Source organism: Heteronotia binoei, chromosome 21 (assembly GCF_032191835.1).
Source record: "Heteronotia binoei isolate CCM8104 ecotype False Entrance Well chromosome 21, APGP_CSIRO_Hbin_v1, whole genome shotgun sequence".
Lineage (NCBI taxonomy): Eukaryota > Metazoa > Chordata > Lepidosauria > Squamata > Gekkonidae > Heteronotia > Heteronotia binoei.
The window spans coordinates 24906548-24924584 of record NC_083243.1 but is presented as its reverse complement, the minus strand read 5'-3'; the positions used below and the strand labels follow the sequence as shown (position 1 = coordinate 24924584).

Here is an 18037-nt window from a genome sequence, read left to right as displayed (position 1 = left end):
GAGAGAAGCCTCAACCAATGGAGAAAATCAAGGTTTTGCTCTGTAGCTCCTGTGCGATTGAGCAAGCCTTGCAAACCAAGCTGAGATGCAGAAAGGAAGCAAGAGAGAGGGAGAAGGAAGCAAATGACAGCCAGTTGCTCAGGGGCCCTCCAGGGGCCTGATTCAGCCCTCAGGTCACATGTTTTACACCCTGGACTAAATGATCCTTGGGAACCCTTCTAGCTCTCAGTGTGTCTAAGAAAGACTTGGTTGCCACTTAATAGTCTGTGGTCCCTTCACCATTTCTAGAAATCTGAACTGAGTAGTCTATGCAGAGCAAATATCTGTGTTTGCCTCAAATTGGGGGGCCAATTTCTCTGGGCTTATAGATCTTGGACGTGTTATCCTTGCAGGCCTGCTGGGCGAGGGCTCAGTTTAAATGAGATGATGTGTTCAGCAAGTTCTTTCACCTGTGTCACGTCTAAATCCAGCCTGACGTTTGAGAAAATGCAAAAACAGAAACGATACATGCATGACTTTCGCTTTGGTGCAGTGAGTTCTGGCTGCATCCTCAGAATCTCCCACTTGGGCAAAAGTGTCCAATAAATTCAGTGTGGCTGATTTCTTTTTGCATAAACGCGAAGAGATTTGGGCTGAAATGAGGTACAGACACATGTACACAGATGTGCACTAATTTGAACAATGGGCAAGCTATCCCAAACCCACAGGTTCAGGCAGGGCCTGTATCAAACTAATAAACATTTCCTGGCCCCGATAGCCAATTTGCCCCACTCTGCCTAGTCAGTTTAAAGGCCTGACTTGGTCTTCTTGCGCTGCGCGTCCCCCTCTTAAGTCTCTCCCGCAAATCAATATTAACAGCTGTGTAAAGTTGCACACATATTGAGATGGAATTACTGGCTGATGGATTTGTGTTTGGTTTTGCCTGAGGAAATGCTTTATAAGGTCTTTTTGAAAATGACAAACAGTTTCTTTTTCTTTTTTTTCCGCCTCCAGTTGGAATTCTCCTCTGTCGATACATTACAGTGTAACCTTTTTGAGTGCTTAGTGCTTTGACTTGCCCTGATATGTTCAGAAGTTGTTCTAGGTTTTTTTGGGGAGGGGAGGGGATGCCTGTCGCTGGAACTACGCATTGTATTTTCCTACATTTTTCAAAAACTGTAAATTCCCCCTTCCCCCAAAAAATGTAGCTGCGGGGTTTGCTTTGTTGAGGGGCGGGATGGCGGAAGGAGAGGAGCTCCTTAACCCTTCCCCTCCTTTTCTGGCTGAAAAACACCACTTACACTCTGCTTGTACCTCTGCTGGGGGGGGGGGGGGGGAATACAAGCACCCATAATTTTTTTCCAGCAGCACAAAAGTGGCCTTTCCCAGCAGGAGAACAGCAGGGAAGAACAGGGTTAAAGAACCCATCTTGGTCATTCTCTCCACCACCCCCCTCCACAAAAGTAACCTGAGTGGCTACAGTTGGAGAAAAAAAGAGATTTAAAAAAAATATGGAAGGAAAGATAACTTGTAGTTTGAACCTAGGAGAGACATTGACAGCATATATAGAGTTAAGAACAGCTGGATCTAAGTCCAAAAGCACCTTAGAGGCCAACAAAATGTTCGGAGTATGAGCTTTGGAGAGTCAAAACGCCCTTTGTCAGATACCTTTGTTAGGGGTCTGATGAGCGTTGACTCTTAAAAGCTCATACCCTGAAAATCTTAGCCTCTAAGCTGCTTCTGGATTCAGATCCAGCTGTTGTACTGCAGACCAAGATGGCAGCCCTCTGAGACTGTCCTCATGGAAGAGTTAAGAACAAGTCACTAGCTTTGAACACTGAGGCTTGCAGACCCTATGAAAGAGTTTTGTGTAGGCTGGATAAGTCTCAGCCACAGAACATGTTTTCCTTTCCGCTATAACTTCCGTTTGCGCAAGATCATTGGTTTTCAGTGGACCCTTCTGTAAATGGAATTTTTTAGCGGAAGAAGGATCATTTTCCATGACAGCATCTGGCTTCATATGATCCAAGCCTAGAGTTTTGGATCGTTCAGGGAAACTGGGCAACAATTGGGGCCCTAGTAGTGGAGCCCTTTAACCATTCCCTGTAGGGGTTAGAGGTTAACCCCTACAGTTCACTGGGTTGACCGCCATCTCACTCTTCTGACCCATCCACTCGGGTGTATTCTGGATCAGGACTCAGGATGGGGCTAAGCAGATAGGAACAGGCTGAGGTCACAAGAGGTGGGTTCACGTTTGCCCATTACTGCATCCTAGGCTACCCGTAGGAATGAATGATAACCAATCACTCATATGAATGAAAGAAGTATGGTTGGTTCGCCACCAGCGGTTGGAGTTAGCTGCCTCTGTTGATTCCCAGCTACTGAAGTCAGAACTACATATTGTGGATGAAGTCCTGTTATGTCATGTTAGGAATGATTTTGCTCATAGATAAAGTCTCTCTCTCGGCTTGGCTTCGCGAACGAAGATTTAAGAAGGGTGCAATAGTCCACGTCTGCTGCAGGCTCGCTGGTGGCTGACAAGACCAATGTGGGACAGGCAGGTGCGGCCACAGTGGCTGCAGGGAAAAGTCTGATTTAGGGTTGGTGCTGTAGCAGTGCGATTCTTCCTCAATCTCCTTTTGTCCTCAAGAGCAGCTATGCGTGCGTTCTCAAAGGAAGAGACAGCCTGGTGGATGGTGTGCCTCCATGCTTTGCGATCTGAGGCTAGGTCAGACCACTGGTGATGGTTGATGCGACAGGTGCCAAGGGATTTCTTCAAGGAGTCCTTGTACCTCTTCTTCTTTCATAGATAAAGTACCCTGACGATAAATGTCTGTAACTGGGTGTAAATATCGTCTGATCTGGATAAGAACATAAGAAGAGCCATGCTGGATCAGACCAGGCACCTCTCAAGTCCAGCATGTTATTTGCACCCAGTGTATGACCAACTGCCTCTAGGAAATCCAAAAACTTGGTGACTGCAACAGCATCCTTCCTGCCCGTGCTCTCCCTGCAGCTGCTATCAAAAGGCATGCTTTTGGTGCTGGAGGGAGTAGATATATTTCGGGGTAGTGGTCATTAATATCCCCATCCTTCATGGATTTGTCCATCACCCTTTTAAAGCTTTCCAAGTCGGTGGCCGCCACCGCATCTTGCGCCAACGAGTTCCACAATTTAATTATGCAGTTTGTGTTCTGAGTCTCCCACCCTCTGGCTTCAGTGGATGACCCTGGGTCCTGGTATTATGAGAGAGGGAGAAAAGCTTCTCCCTCTTGACCCTCTCCATACCGTGCGTAATTTGATAGGCCTCGGGTCATGTCTTCCGTTACTCATCTTTTTCCTAAGCTAAACAGCAATAAGTGTTTTAACCGATCCTTGTAGGACCATCGCTCTAGCCAGGGGTTGTTTTGTAGAAAAATAGGTGGTAGAGCTCATTAGCATAACTCATTAGCATATGCCACCCCTTCGCCAGCCAAAAGCAAGAAAGGAGAGCCCCGGGCAAGCGAGGCCTGCTTGGGCTGGCTAGAGATCCAGCCAGCCCAAGCAGGTCTTGCTCACCTGGGGCTCTCCTTGGCCGGTTGCCCTCCCCTCACAGTCAAAAGGCCAGCAAGCCACCTGCCGCCCCAAATCACATAAGAAGTAGAGAAAGGGTGGTGTGGGCTTCTCCAGGGGTTAATGAGGTCTGCTGGGGGTGTGACAAAGCTCCTGGTGACTGGCTGGCTTCCCGCTCTTGTAATCCACAGCTTGTTATGCAGCTGCACCTACTATTCAATGGACAGGGTAGGTGGAGAGAAGGGGGAGATGCTGTCAGAAAGTTTCAGGATCTGCACTGTGAGTTCCTGCTGAATTCAAGGCCCAGCTCTAGTCCCGCGATCACTTGGATTGATCTTTTCTTCACCTTTTTGAGCTCTTCAATATTCTTTTCCAGGTGACCAGAACTGCATACAGTCTTCCAAGTGTGGATATTTTATGACTCAGCATGGCAAAGAACTCCGAAGAGATTCCATTCATTTGTCGTTTCTGTCTTCCAGGTTTCCAGCGCCGTCGGCTCATCCCAGCCCCCCTGCCTGATTCTGCATCCCTGGGGAGAAAGCAGAACGTCACCGGCCAGTGGGTTGATCTACCACCTTTGCCAGGCACTTTGAAAGAGCCATTTGAAATTAAAGTTTATGAGATTGATGATGTGGAACGATTACAGCGACACAGACAAGAAGAGACGGAGGTCAGCGCATATTTTACAGCGTCGCAAGATGATTTGAATTGCCCAACGCACGAGGCCGGATCACCGCTCAGATGCTGGTCTGGCAGTATTAGGGGGAGAAGGGGCTGCAGTTAAAGGAGCTGTGATTATCGATTGTTACTCTTTGTATGCTGCCTGCCATTAACTACGTGGAACGTAGCTGATGGAGTGAGTGGAGAATATCAGTTACTACATTACGAGAAGGCTTTATAATCATTGCTTGCCTGATGAAACTTTATGGGCCTTCTTCTTCTCTAAAGGGTCATTAACTCTTTATGTAAACGGCATAAAGTGCCCTGCTTAGAATTTGGTTAAATTCAAGATGTTGCATGAGGTTTAATTTACTTGCAGTGGGCGAAACAGTCCAGCTAGTTATGAGTTGTTGAAAGAAATGCAGTGTTTTGCAACAATTTTTTTAAAGTGTTTCTTCCCCTTTTTTTTTTGCAACAGCCCTTCCAAGACGTTGAAAAGGTAAGCCGCAGCTTTGGATTCACCTAACTGAATAACATTCCTCAGGAGTGGAATTCTAGCAGGAGCTCCTTTGCATATTAGGCCACACACCCCTGATGTAGTCAATCCTCTAAGAGCTTACCAAAAAAGAGCCTTGTAGGATTGGCTACATCAGGGTGTGTGGCCTAATATGCAAAAGAGCTCCTGCTAGAATTCCACCCCTGACGTTCCTTATAACAGATAAGGGCTATACTCTCAGGCAGCAAGGGTGCAGTCTGAAGTCGCCATGCTTTACCTCTGACATAGGGGAAGGAGTGAATTTTAAAGGGAGAAGCTTTGAACGAAAGAAAGGGAGCTTTTGCTGGGGAGAATGACATTGCCAAGTAGGGTAGGAGGATATTGCCAAGGGGATGGAGCATGTGAAGGGGAGAAGCTTCGGTAGGAGGAGGTTGCAAAGCAGGAGAGAGCATCTGCAGGGGGAGGAGCTTTGGGCAGGACGAGATTGCCAAGTGGAGAGAGTATTTCCGGGGAGGCGCATTGGATAGGATATTGTCAAGGGAAGGAAATATTTGTAGGGGAGAAGCTTCAGGTAGGAGGAGATTGAAAGGGGGGTTAGAGAAGATTAGCAAGGACAGCAAACATATGTAGGGGAGGAGTCACTTGGGTGGTGCCTGGGATTGTTATGCCATGCTCTACCTCTCCCATAGGCGGGGGAGGTTAGGAAAATGCAGGGGGCGCTTGCAGAGGAGACTCTGTAAATGGATACAAACCGAAAGGGTCTCTCCATTTATTCTCTGTAACTCCATCTTCCACCACTTTTCTCCCGCCTGTCTCCAAGGCTGCATTTCCCAGTCAGGTGGAGAGAAGCATCTGGGCAGAAGGGTTACCTCCCAAAAAGGGGGCGATGGGGAGGAAGGAATAAGCATCTCCTCTCTTCCGTTTCTCCATTGAACACTCCCCCTCCTGCTTTGTACATTAGAGGCGAACATAGAGTTTGGAAGCGTCTAGCCCTACCCCATGGGTTTCCTATTTTAGTTTCTTTTATTACATGATAGCACTGGGGGGAGAAAACAATCTCTGTACACACAATTGTCATTTAAGAGAAGTACATTAACTCAGAGGATGGCAATAAAAGCCTTAAGTGCCTACAGCCTGTCACTTTTATTAGATTAGTATCTACGAAAGTCCACTTCCAGCAGGGGCGGTGGGCGGGAGGGAACACATCCGTTGTTTAATGTTACGCAGCCCGTGTTGCATATCAGTAGTTAAAGCTGAATTATGTGGGCGGGGTGGGGGGAGAGGTTTAAAAACAGGCAAGTCAGCCCCTGATAGTCATAGCATTCTTTTGTTTTGTCTTCCCAAAAGGGCCTGATCTATTTTAATACCAAGTTGAAAATCCTGGAGAGACGCCATCAGCGGATTAGAGAAGTGAAAGCAAAGCATGAGCTCTTGAGAGATGAGTTGGAAGAAACAAAATGCAGGTTGATGTTGGATCCGAACAAGTGGAAAGGAGATTGTATGTATTGCTCGGTGGATCGCAGCCAGTCCCCCCCCCCCCAATCAAATAAAAGTTAACAGGGCCATATAGAGAAACCAGGGGCACAGAATTCTGGGGGTGTAGGTCAGTTGGGGGGTCCAAGGGGCTGCCAAAGGGAGCAGTGGGTGAGGTATTAGCAATGCGCACCCATTCAAATAATGTAATTTTTTGTGTCTTTTTGTGCACATTGGTGGGGGAGTGCTTCAGGGGACCACGTGACTCTCAGGAACCCCCCAAAAAGTAAATGGCTTCTAGGTGATCAGATTATTTCATTTCCAAATTGTGTTTGGAAATGAAATAATCCGATCACCTAGAAGCCATTGGCGCCTCAATAACTGTGTCTGGTAATTGGCTCCGAGGTTGCTGGCGAGAAGTAGAAGCAAATCATCTCTCCCCTTTTGCAGTTCTTTGTAGGGTTGGCTGTGTCCCACACCACTTCTCTTCTGCTTTTTCCATCTCTGTTGTTGCTTCAGAGATTTTAAAGGGGCAGGCAGGGTGAAAACAAACAGCCGGAACTCTACATTCACAATTACTTTTCATACACAATCTCCATTCAGCAAAAAAAATATGTGTTGCAGCTCATGGAACAGGAAGGGGTGTCATTCATTGACATTCAGACTTAAAAGAAGAATGTCATCAAATTTCAATTGACTTATGGAAACCCCTTCTGTGGGATGTTCCGGGCAGAAGTGGTTCGCTGTTGGCTGGCAACCACAGTCTTCCTTGGCGCGATCTCCCATCAAAGTACTGATGGTGGTGATGGGAAGAGGCTATGACTCAGGGGTAGAGCATCTGCTTAGCATACAGAAGGTCCCTGGCTCAGTCCCCAGCATCTCCAGTTAAAGGATCTGGCAGTAGGTAATGTTAAAGGTCAATGCCAGAGATCCTATTCAGATCCTGCCAGTCTGAATAGACAATGCTAACCTTGATGGACTAAAGGTCTGATTCAGTATAAGGCAGTTTCCTGTGTCCTGGCCCTACTGATGGACCTCCTGAAGTCACCTGGGTTTTTTGGCCACTGTGACACAGTGTTGGACTAGATGGGCCATTGGTCTGATCCAGTACAGGTGTTGCCCATCCACATTTTGAGATACGACTCCATCATTTTGGGTGTGCAGCTGAATTTGGAAGGGAATCACCAAATCTTCTTGGGCAGTTTGGTTGTCTGTTATCTGCAAGCTCATGGCAGGTTTTATGATGTGCCATCTGAGCTGTGCCTGAGGCTGATAGGAGAGAGTTGTTGTTGTTTATTACTTATTTCCCACCCTATCCCATAATGGGTACAGGGCGGCTCACGACATAAAATACAATGTATATGTGATTAAAAATCAGTTCAATAATACGATTAAACAAGGCGAGATAGCAGCAAAAACGTACATTGCTCCAGAGCAGTCCGATATGCCTCCTGTTGGACGTTAGCAGAATAGTAAGCATCTCTAGGCTTACTACGGGCAGGGGAGGCCAAGAGGGTGGAGACACCCACAACCTCAACCAAAGGCCTGGTAGAACAGCTCCATTTTGCAGGCCCTGCAGAGTTATAAGAAGTCCCATGGGGCTCTGATTTCAGTTGGGAGCACGTTCCACCAGGCCAGGGCCAAAGCAGAAAAGGCTCTGGGCCTGGTTGAGGCTAAGTGGATGTTTTTTGGGGAAAGGGACTGTCAGTAGTTGTTGGCCTGCAGAGCACAAGGCTCTCTGGGGCATATATGGAGAGAGAGAATCCTGAAGGTATGCTGATCCCTGGCCACGTATTTCTTGATATCCAACCATCCTACCCTGGCCTTCTCCTCAAATGGGGAGGGACGGTGGCTCAGTGGCAGAGCATCTGCTTGGGAAGCAGAAGGTCCCAGGTTCAATCCCTGGCATCTCCAAAAAAGGGTCCAGGCAAACTGGTGTGAAAAACCTCAGCTTGAGACCCTGGAGAGCCGCTGCCAGTCTGAGTAGACAATACTGACTTTGATGGACCAAAGGTCTGATTCAGTATAAGGCAGCTTCATATGTTCAAATGGCCCCTGTAATTTTATGGACTAACAGAGTTCAGAGTTGTGATCTCACATCAGCCAGTCCATTGTTTTGATACTGACCAATGCGTGTGTTGTGTTTTCACAATAATAGTTGAGGTCGACCCTGATATTGACAAGGAGTCTCAGGATTACCTGGAGGCACTGGAACTAGTGACTGACGAATTGGAGCAGTGTGTGAATCTGTGCAAGTCTCATGTCATGATAGTCACCTGCTTTGACATTGGAGTGACCTCTGACGCCCAGGAGGGAGCACGAGAAGTGGAAGTTTGAAGGTGGTCTGCAAAGGGACTTGAGGAGGAGGTGAAGGCAAACTTTCAAAAGAAGTGAGAGGGGAGAATACGTGTATTGGAAAGTAGAGGTGAGAACGGGAAGACTTAATGCGACAAAGAATGTTGTCGAAGCCTGAAAATTGCCGAGAAATTGGAATGTGCTAAACCTTTATGGTGCCTCAGCAACCTATGAATTGTACAAAGATCAACCTGATTTCTGATACAAGGAAGCAGAAAAAAAAATTAACAAAATCTACTAAGAACCAACTCCTATTTGAGAAGCGGAAGTGCCTTTAAAGTTCATTTGTGACTTGTTCCTTTTTTTTTATTTTTAACTTGTTGCTAGAATTGAAACCAGCAAACGTAAACAAACCATAAAATGTATTCCTGTCAAATATTTTATACTGTATAGTGTAATTTATGACTATATGTAAAAAAAAAAACCCAACAAAATTGTAGCAAAAGCAATAAGTAAATTATGTTTTCATACCTGAATTTGCCTCCTTGTTTCACGGGAAAGCTGGCTTATGTAGCAGAACAAAAAAAAAATGTATTATAATTGGTTTTTCATGGTTTAGGATTTGACATATTTTTATGAACATTTATCTATTGGAAAGGTGTATTATGAAATTTCAGGATGATTGGTTTGTATTCAGTTTTTTACTCTTCCTTTTTCAGATCACGATAAATGTTTGTTTTCCACGTTTTATATATGGAATATTAGGGCTGAAACATAGTCGATTAATCGGTTAGGTTGATCGATTGAAAAACCTTTTGATTAATTAAAAAGGTGCCTCCTGATTAAATGGACATCAGATTTTTAAAGTGCTTAAAATTATTTTTAATACACATGTCTACCAAAAACACTGGATGGTAGGTGCCATCTTTGAAAAGGCATTTCATTCCCTCCTTCCTCATTGGCCTCTTCCAAGATGGCGTCTGGTATGACTCATGCAAAATTTAGAACAAAGTATTTTCCCCCCTCCAGAAATGTAGTTGGTATTCGTATGCAGTTTTAATCTATTAATTAATTGACAAATTGACTAGAACTCATAGAATCAACTTTGTTAATCAGGTGAACAGTCCTAATGTATTGACAGCTTCCACAGGCCACATTCCTGAAACAGCTTACGTCACAGTGGCCAAATATAAAAGTCAAGGATTAATCCAGAAGTAAGCACTAAAGAGCCTTGGCAACGAAGGGTCAAATTATACATTACACATGAACATGTTTATGCAAATCCTGATGAAAGTTTCTTCAAGTTGAAGCTACTTTGGTAGTAGGTAATTTTTCAGTGGAGAAGTAGTGTGGGAGCATGGGCTTAATCTTTCCTCCACACGCCACTCCACAGCTTCGTACGTTGCCCAAGCTCTTTCACACACATACACCCAAATTCATAACGTGTATAAACCTTCAAAACTCTTTGTGGAAGGCTTGTGTGTGGGGTGGAAGCTGTCTGAAGGGTTGTTTCAGTGAAAAATCATTGGATGGATGTTTGTCGAAAATTCGGGACACATATACAAACGCATCCCTTAACAGAATGAAACCACTGTCAAGATTTTAACATACCTGTTTGTGTATACTTTGGCTCTGTTCTAATCAATTAACCTCATTCATTACTGACCCCCCCTTTTCTAGATCTCCTTAACCCAAGGGCTGGACTCATAAGGCCCTCACACTGTATCCTCCCCAGTAAGGTTTTCCTTTAGAGGACCCTCCACCCTGAAATCACCACCCTGGTACCAAGGGTAGCTGCATGACCCAGGGTAGGAAACCGTTGCTGGGTTGGATACGGCCTACAAAACCTATTGCTGACCCCTGCCTTAAATGTAACCAGAAGAAGTCTGTAAGGAACAACACTGTGGCTTTTTTCCTTTTCTGAGTGCAGGAACATAAGAAAGTACATTTATTACCAAATTCACAAAGAAGTGGGTTTTTTTTTAAACTTTCCTTTTTAGTAAATATTAAGTTAAGTCCATATTTTTGTATAGTTTTGACTATGGATATAGCATTTGCATTTTATGAACTTTGAAAGACAGATATATCTTTTTACCGTTTTTTCTAAGGAAGGCAAACTCTCAGGATCGTTTCTATACATGCTGCATGATTCTTTGTGCTTTTTTTTTTGAAGGAAGCCACTTTTCAAGTGGAGATAAATTTGTTGCCAAACAAGAATAACTTTTGAAAAGGGTTTGATAGTGTATGTAATAATTGCATTTCATAAGGAACCATATTTTCTGATCATCTTACTTTGTATGGGGTTGGTTTTTCCCTCCCCCGAAAAATTCTTTGTATAAATGTATACTATAATGGCTTGCTTCAGCTTTTCCATGTGAATAAAAAGATACATCTATTGTTATTATCTCTCCTGATTCTCAGTATGAATGGGTTCTGCTCTCTTCTGTACTAGGAAAGGATACTGGGACATGAGTCCTTTCCTCCCTCAAAAAAAGGACGTGAAATCTATCCCAAAGTAATTCAGTGTATTTCTATCCTACTGGGAAAGCTGACTGCGGTATGTGCATAAATCTCCTAATTAAGAGAAGAGCCTGAATGGAATATTTGTCCCTTATTTCTCCCTCTCAAAATGAGGAAGTACATCCCTTTGAATAGTCACGAAGTGTACTTTCAGATAAACTGCTCACAGGTGACCCTCGAAGCTCAAAATTTGGGACTTGAAAATTAGTCTGTCGAGGTCAGTATTGTCTGCTCTGTCAACAGCTGTTTCACATATAATCGGGGTGTGTGTGTGTGTGTGTTTGAACCTGGGTTGAACCTGCAAAGCAAGTGCTGTCCCACTGAACCATGCCCCTCTCTGAGGCACCGACTGACGTACCTCTGCAGTCCAGAATAACACAGGGAGTTGTAATATGAGGACTTTCAGCATTACACGTATCACCTGAGTACTCAGGTATAGACCAGAAGAGAAGGCAGGCATTTTATTTATGTATTTAAACTACTGATTAGCTAGCTTCCTTATAGGAACTGAAGATAGCTTACTATGTAAATAATAATAAAATGCAATAAAATAGATTAAAACCACTAGTTAGAATCAATAATTTAAAACCGTTGCCCTGACCTGGAGAGCCCAGGCAAGCTCAGTCTCGTCAGATCTCGGAAGCTAAGCAGGGTTGATTCTGGCAAGTGCTTGGATGGGAGACCTCCTTGGAATGCCAGAAGTGGGATGACAGGCAGGCTTTATTCAGCCACCTCTCTGAATAACCTCCAGGCCCCCCAGTAGAGGTCAGTCACCAGAAGTTGCCATGACTTCCAGGTACGAACACATTTTTAAAAGAAGAACGATGTCTCCCCATAATTTAAAACTGCTGGTAGGCAGAAGAATTAATCAAATACTTTCAGAGTAGCCATGTAATGTTGGTCTGCAGTAAAACAGATTCAAGTCTAGTAGCACCTTAGAGACCAACAAGATTTTGGAGGGGCTAAGCTTTCAAGAGTCAAAGCTTATATCCCAAAATCTTGTTGGTCTCAGAGATGCCAGCTTCCAGGTGGGACCTGGAGATCCCCCAGAATCATAGCTCATCTCCAGGCTACAGATGCTTCGGAATGTGGACCCTGGCATTGTATGTACCCCATTGAGGTCCCTGTCCTCCCCGGGCTCCATCCCCAAAATTATCCCAACCTGGATTTGGCAACCTACCCCTGCCCCCCATCCCCGGCTGGTGACTGGGTGGGGGACCTGGCAACCCTATGGCCGTTTTCCCACTAGCGTTTGCTCCGGCGTAGCGCCCCATTTACCTCCGGATCTTCTCTTGGATTTCGCACATGTTGCTCCGGCGCTGCGCTTTGCTCCGGCGCTTCAGGGATTTTACGCCGGAGTATGTTTTTCAGCAAGTTGCCGGAGTTTCCGAAAACCTCCGGATCCACTCCGGATCCACTCAGCGGAGTTTCCTGTGCGAAATCCATCCACGCCGGATCGACTGCTTTGGGGGCGTCACCCTCTCCCTTTCCGTCCTCCCACCCCATCCACCCGCTTGGCCAATCATCAGCATTTCGCGGCGCTTCCCCAAAGTGCCGGCACGGCCATTTTTTTTTTTAAACTTCACAGTTTTGCGTAATAGCGATATTTCGAAATTAACAAATAGAAAAAAAAAAACCCTCCTGGAATAGCCTCAATTGGCACTTCAATTGGTTTCGTTAGAATTTTTTTTTATTATTGACTTTAGTTGCGTTATTCCGCTGTTGCGTTATCTCAATAATGCGAAAACGACCATTGCTGGGGGGGGGGGGAATGTAGTGCCGGTGCGGGCCACAGCGTCCATGTGTGTGTGTTTTAAGAAGGGAATGCCTCCCTCAGCTGTGCCACCAGGATTTCTGGACCTGCACAAAATCGCCATGTATAAAATGGGAAGTTGGAGTCCTGCATTCTTCTCCCTGGCTACATTCCGCTCGGTTAGAAAGTAGACGCGACCGAGCTCCTCACACGCGCCACAGAAGGGGAAGGAGAGAATGGAGCGGGGGGGGGAGCTCTGGCAGCAGGAATCAGTCAGGTCCCCGTTGCAAGCGCCAGCCGGGGAGGGGAAAGAGAGCGGAGGAAATTTGGGGGGGGGGGATCTAGTGCTTCAGAATTTGGGGGGGGGAATCTAGTGCTAGGATTCTCCACTGTGAATGCTTCCGTTAATACATAAAGGGCTGTGGAGGATTCTACAGCTGCAGCCAATCCATAAGCAGCAGCAGCACACGTGATGCGGTTTGTCCAAGAAATGAAGGGGAGGCAGCAGCTCGATGTTACGTTAGTACGTTAGTACGTCATTACGCGACCAGACTTGCGCTTAAAAAAAAAATGATTGACAGGGCATCGGACTCAAGCCGATGCCAGTGGGAAAACGATTTGAGCCGGGGCTTCAGGGAAGGCGACGCCGCAAAGAGTCACTAGTGGGAAAACGAGAAAAATGCTCTGGACATAATTGCGCCGCGGAAAAAGGGGAGCAAACGCTAAGTGCGAAAACGGCCTATGACTCAAATCTACCTTATCAAATGCTGCTACAAATAAAACGGTCTTCAGCTGCCTCCTAAGGATTGAGAGTGAGGGGCCCTGAGGAAGTTGTTCCATAAACGTGGGGCTGCCACAAAAAAGGCGCTGTCATTGTACCCACCAGATGAGTTTCTTTGGCTGATGGGACGGTCAAGAAGGCACCTCGCTGTTGTCTTGGTTCTTAAGCAGGAACGTCTTAACAAGAAAGTCAGTCAGTCCCAAGCCATGTAGGGCTTTAAAGGTAAAAAACCAATCCCTTGAATTGGGCTTGGGAGCAGATCAGCAGCCAGTGTAAGCAGTCTCCAATCCCTAGAAAGCTGTATGGCTAGTACTGTTGGCTGCTGGGAAAGCTTACAGTGGCACAGAGCTAAGTACACGGTTCCCACCTCCCCTCCTCAACAAATTGAAACTATATGTTCCACCTGTAATGCTTTCTGGACAAATGAAACTGCAGGTGTTGCACACTCCAAGAGACCAGGAAGGGTCTGCTACTGGTTGCCACCACTCTGGCAAGGTTGATGCAAAACAAAAAGAAATGCCCTAACACGACTTGTTAAACGTTCCCTAATATCAAAATTCACCTCTCGGGTAAGGGATCTCTCCTGCCTTATCTCCCACAGCCTTTTCCAGGGAGAACAAACCTCCTTGGGTGAAGAGGTTTTGGAGGAAAGCTCTCAGGTCCCACCCCTCTTGAGCTAATTTTCCCTCCAAAACCTCTTCACCCAATCAGAGGGACAGAAGGGAACCTGGGAGATGTAAGCCCCCCAGCAACTCCTAGGCAGGCCTCTCCCTGCCCTCTAGGCTGCACTAGGCCTCAGATAAAGGAAAGGAAAGGTCCCCTGTGCAAGCACCAGTCTTTTCCAACTCGAGTGACGTTGCTTTCACAACGTTTTCACGGCAGACTTTTTACGGGGTGGTTTGTCATTGCCTTCCCCGGTCTTTTACACTTTTCCCCCAGCAAGTACTCATTTTACCGACCTCGGAAGGATGGAAGGCTGAGTCAACCTTGGGCCAGCTACCTGAATCCAGCTTCTTCCAAAATCGAACTCAGGTAGTGAGCAGAGAGTTCAGACCACAGTACTGCAGTACTACTGCTTTACCACTCTGCGCCACGGGGCCACTACAGATCATGACAGTAGTGTAAAGTGAAGTGTGGGCATCTATCCTCCAAAGCTCCAGTTTGGTGTAGTGATTAAAGAGCCAGTTTGGGGTAGTGGTTAAGTGTGCGGACTCTGGGAGAACTGGGTTTGATTCCCCACTCTTCCACTTGCAGCTGCTGGAATGGCCTTGGGTCAGCCATAGCTCTGGCAGAGGTCGTCCTTGAAAGGGCAGCTGCTGTGAGAGCCCTCTCAGCCCCACCCACCTCACAGGGTGTCTGTTATGCGGGAGGAAGATAAAGGCGATTATGACCGCTCTGAGATTCTGAGTGGAGGGTGGGATATAAATCCAATATCATCATCATTCACTTCCACTACCCAAACTGATGAGTCTTGTTGAGTGTTATCACAGCACTGATGGTATCCATACCCCAGCATGCTGAAGCTGGTTCAAACTGTTTTCTGGGGGAATGAGCAGGAGGTCATTATGTTTGTGACCACGGTTTTGACCTGGAGGCTAATCTGAAGCAACCTCTTTCAGCAAAGCTGTTGCAATTTCAAGAAAGCGGGAAAAATGTGAGTCAAGTTAGTTGAATTTCTCAAGATTTTATTTACTTCACGCATACCCCACCTCCCCAGTGGGGACTCAAAGTGGTTGAAGAACATACAAACAGCTAGGGCTTTCTTTGTAGTAGGAACTCCTTTGCATATTAGCCCACACACCCCTGATGTAGTCAATCCTCCTGGAGCTTTCAGTAGGCCCTGTACTAAGAGCCGTGTAAACTCCAGGAGGATTGACTACATTGGGGGGAGGGGGTGGCCTAATATGCAAAGACGTTCCTGCTACAAAAAAACCCCTGCAAACAGCCCTGCTGGATCAGACCAGTGGTCCATCTAGTCCAGCATCCTGATTCACACAGGGCATTTTCCCACAGAGCTTACCGCGGAGCGACGTCCCTCTTCACCGCACAGCGTCTGTGCGGATTTCCCACCAACTGCTCCACATAACCAGGAAGAGCCGCGGCTTTTGCGTCGCTAACGTAAACTGGTTTTTAGCGGTTTACATCTGCGACGCAAAAGGTCCGGCACTTCCTGGTTTTGCGGAGCAGTTGGTGGGAAATCCGCGCAGACACTGCGCAGTGAAGAGGGACGTCGCTCTGTGGTAAGCTCTGTGGTAAATCGCCCACAGTGTCCAACCAGTTCCTCTGGTTTACATTGTTCTCACCTGTATTCACATAGCAACCTGGCAAAGTAGCTTAAGCTTGGGAGTATGACTAAAGCCAAGGTCACAGCCGGCTATCTTTCAGGCCAGGAATCACCAGGAGATTTTGCTCCCGAGAGCCTAATGGTCTCTGGGGATTATATCAGGAGAGGCAGATGGATGGCTCTTCTTGCGACTGGTCGATGCATTTATTGGCTTTTTCGAATTCCGTCTTCCTTAAATTTCTGTCATTCAGCTGGTCCAGCTGAAATAAGTGAACAAAAATGTTTGAAGAGGCAAGGTGCCAGCACATTTACAATAATTTCCATCTCAGAGGGCATTTTTAAAAGGGCCAAACAATCACTGTTATTCCAGGTAAGTAACCCCAGATCTGATCATTTCAATTGATGAGGAATTTAGCCTACCCACAAAGGCATCTGTGGGCACCTTTGCTCCATGGACTACCAAGAAACACATTTCCTTTTATTATTACACTCCTTCGACCAAAGCAAACTCAAAAGCCAGTTTGGTGTGGTGGTTAAGTGCGCGGACTCATCAGACACCCTGTGTGAGGTAGGCAGGGCTGAGAGAGCTCTGACTGAGAACTGCTCTTGAGAGAACAGCTCGGAGAGAGTTATGAGTGACACAAGGTCACCTCAGCAAGTGCATGCACAGAAGTGGGGAATCAAACCCAGTTCTCCCAGATAAGAGTTCACACACTTAACCACTACACCAAACTGACAAGGCCAGGAAGGTACTTCTAGCAAAAACTGTAAAACTCATAACTCATAAAATCGGGCCTTGTGATTGTTTCAAGAAAAGTCAGCGGGAGTAAAATAGGGGAGAATCAACCAAAGCCTAAAGGGGAGATGAATATAAACAGCAGCAGCAAGAACAAAAGTCAAGGCCATGCCTAGGGGGAAAAAAGATGCTTTCATCTGATGATGAAAATGAAGCTGGCTTGTGCCTAGAACAACAGCTGCAGGGGAGTGCATGCACAAGTACCTGTGTGATAGACAAGTTTGCAGACTGAAAAATCCAAGAGAATCAACAACATTGCACCCCCCCAAGTCTCTCTCTCTTGGAAATCCATTAAGTCGATGAAAGCCCCTTCAGTTCCAAGCCCAGGCTGAAGCTCATTAAAATGTTTAAATATCTCATCCAAGCCGGTTCAGGCCTCTGTTAAGTGTACCTGTGTGATAGACATGCTGGCAAACAAGTGTTTGTGCATTCACACGACGTGTGCTTTAGCCAACTGAGGCATGCACCTAAACACAGGTAACGTGCAATGACCCTGTTATATTCAGAAGATATAGGAGATCCAAAACGAGGACCCTGATTAAGGTACAGTTTGCATACAGGACAAGAGCTATTTCCCGTCGCATACATTTCGGACTATACCAGCCTGTGGTTGTTTGTGTTTTCCAAAATGTACCGAATGCCTCAAGGTAAGCATACATAATTAAAACACAGAGAGTGAATAATTTAAAAAAGTAGACAATGAAATCCATTAAAAGTTAAAATTGCATTGTTTTAATTTTCTAATGTTATCTTGAGTCTGTTCCATCCACTTTGCTTGGGAGGCCTTGTCTAACCCAGCTGGGATCTCTTATCACAATCCATGGTGCTCATCTCCCACTCTAAATCCCAGCAAAACAGGTAGAGGTGACAGGGAAATAATGAAAAAGCTAACATTCATGTCTCGGGGTTTCAACTGGTCTTAATTATTCCTGTTTTAAGCATTACTGCATCCTCTGTTTTATTACCTCTGAGGTGCCTGGGGTGTTTTTAATGGGAAAAGGGCATAATATTTTAATAAATAAAACGAACATATATGTACTACATGTTCTGTAGGGGAGTTTGGTGCCTCCAGCCAATGGTCAAATGCAAAACTCAATGCCACCCTCTGACAGTCTAAATCTAAAGCACCCTGTTGAGACCTAAATCATCTAGATCTAAATCACTCAGTGCTTTCATCCGACAGACAAGATCTAAAACACTTTGGCTAATAGGCAGTACTGAGATTACTGCCGTGGTTAGAGTGTCATTCTAGGAGCTGGGAGACCCAGGTTCAAATTGCCACTTTGCCATGGAAGCTTTTTGGGTGACCTTGGGCCAGTCACATACTTTCAGCTTAACCTACCTCACAGGGCCATGTTGAGGATAAAATGGAGAAAGGGAAAATGTCTTAAGCTGCTTTGGGTGCCCACTAGGGAGGAAAATGGGGAATAAATGAAACAAATAAATAC

The 18037-nt window shown here is 45.9% G+C and overlaps 1 protein-coding gene across 1 annotated transcript in view; it reads left to right on the top strand.

Moving 5' to 3' along the window:
- KIF26A (kinesin family member 26A) overlaps positions 1-10856 on the top strand; it is a 268133-nt gene extending 257277 nt beyond the window's left edge. The window contains exons 13-15 of the mRNA XM_060261583.1: positions 4011-4201; positions 6035-6185; positions 8319-10856. Of these exons, the coding sequence (XP_060117566.1) occupies positions 4011-4201; positions 6035-6185; positions 8319-8497 (521 nt within the window). The 3' untranslated portion in view covers positions 8498-10856. The remainder of the gene's footprint in view (positions 1-4010; positions 4202-6034; positions 6186-8318) is intronic.
- The last annotated feature ends 7181 nt before the right edge of the window (positions 10857-18037 follow it).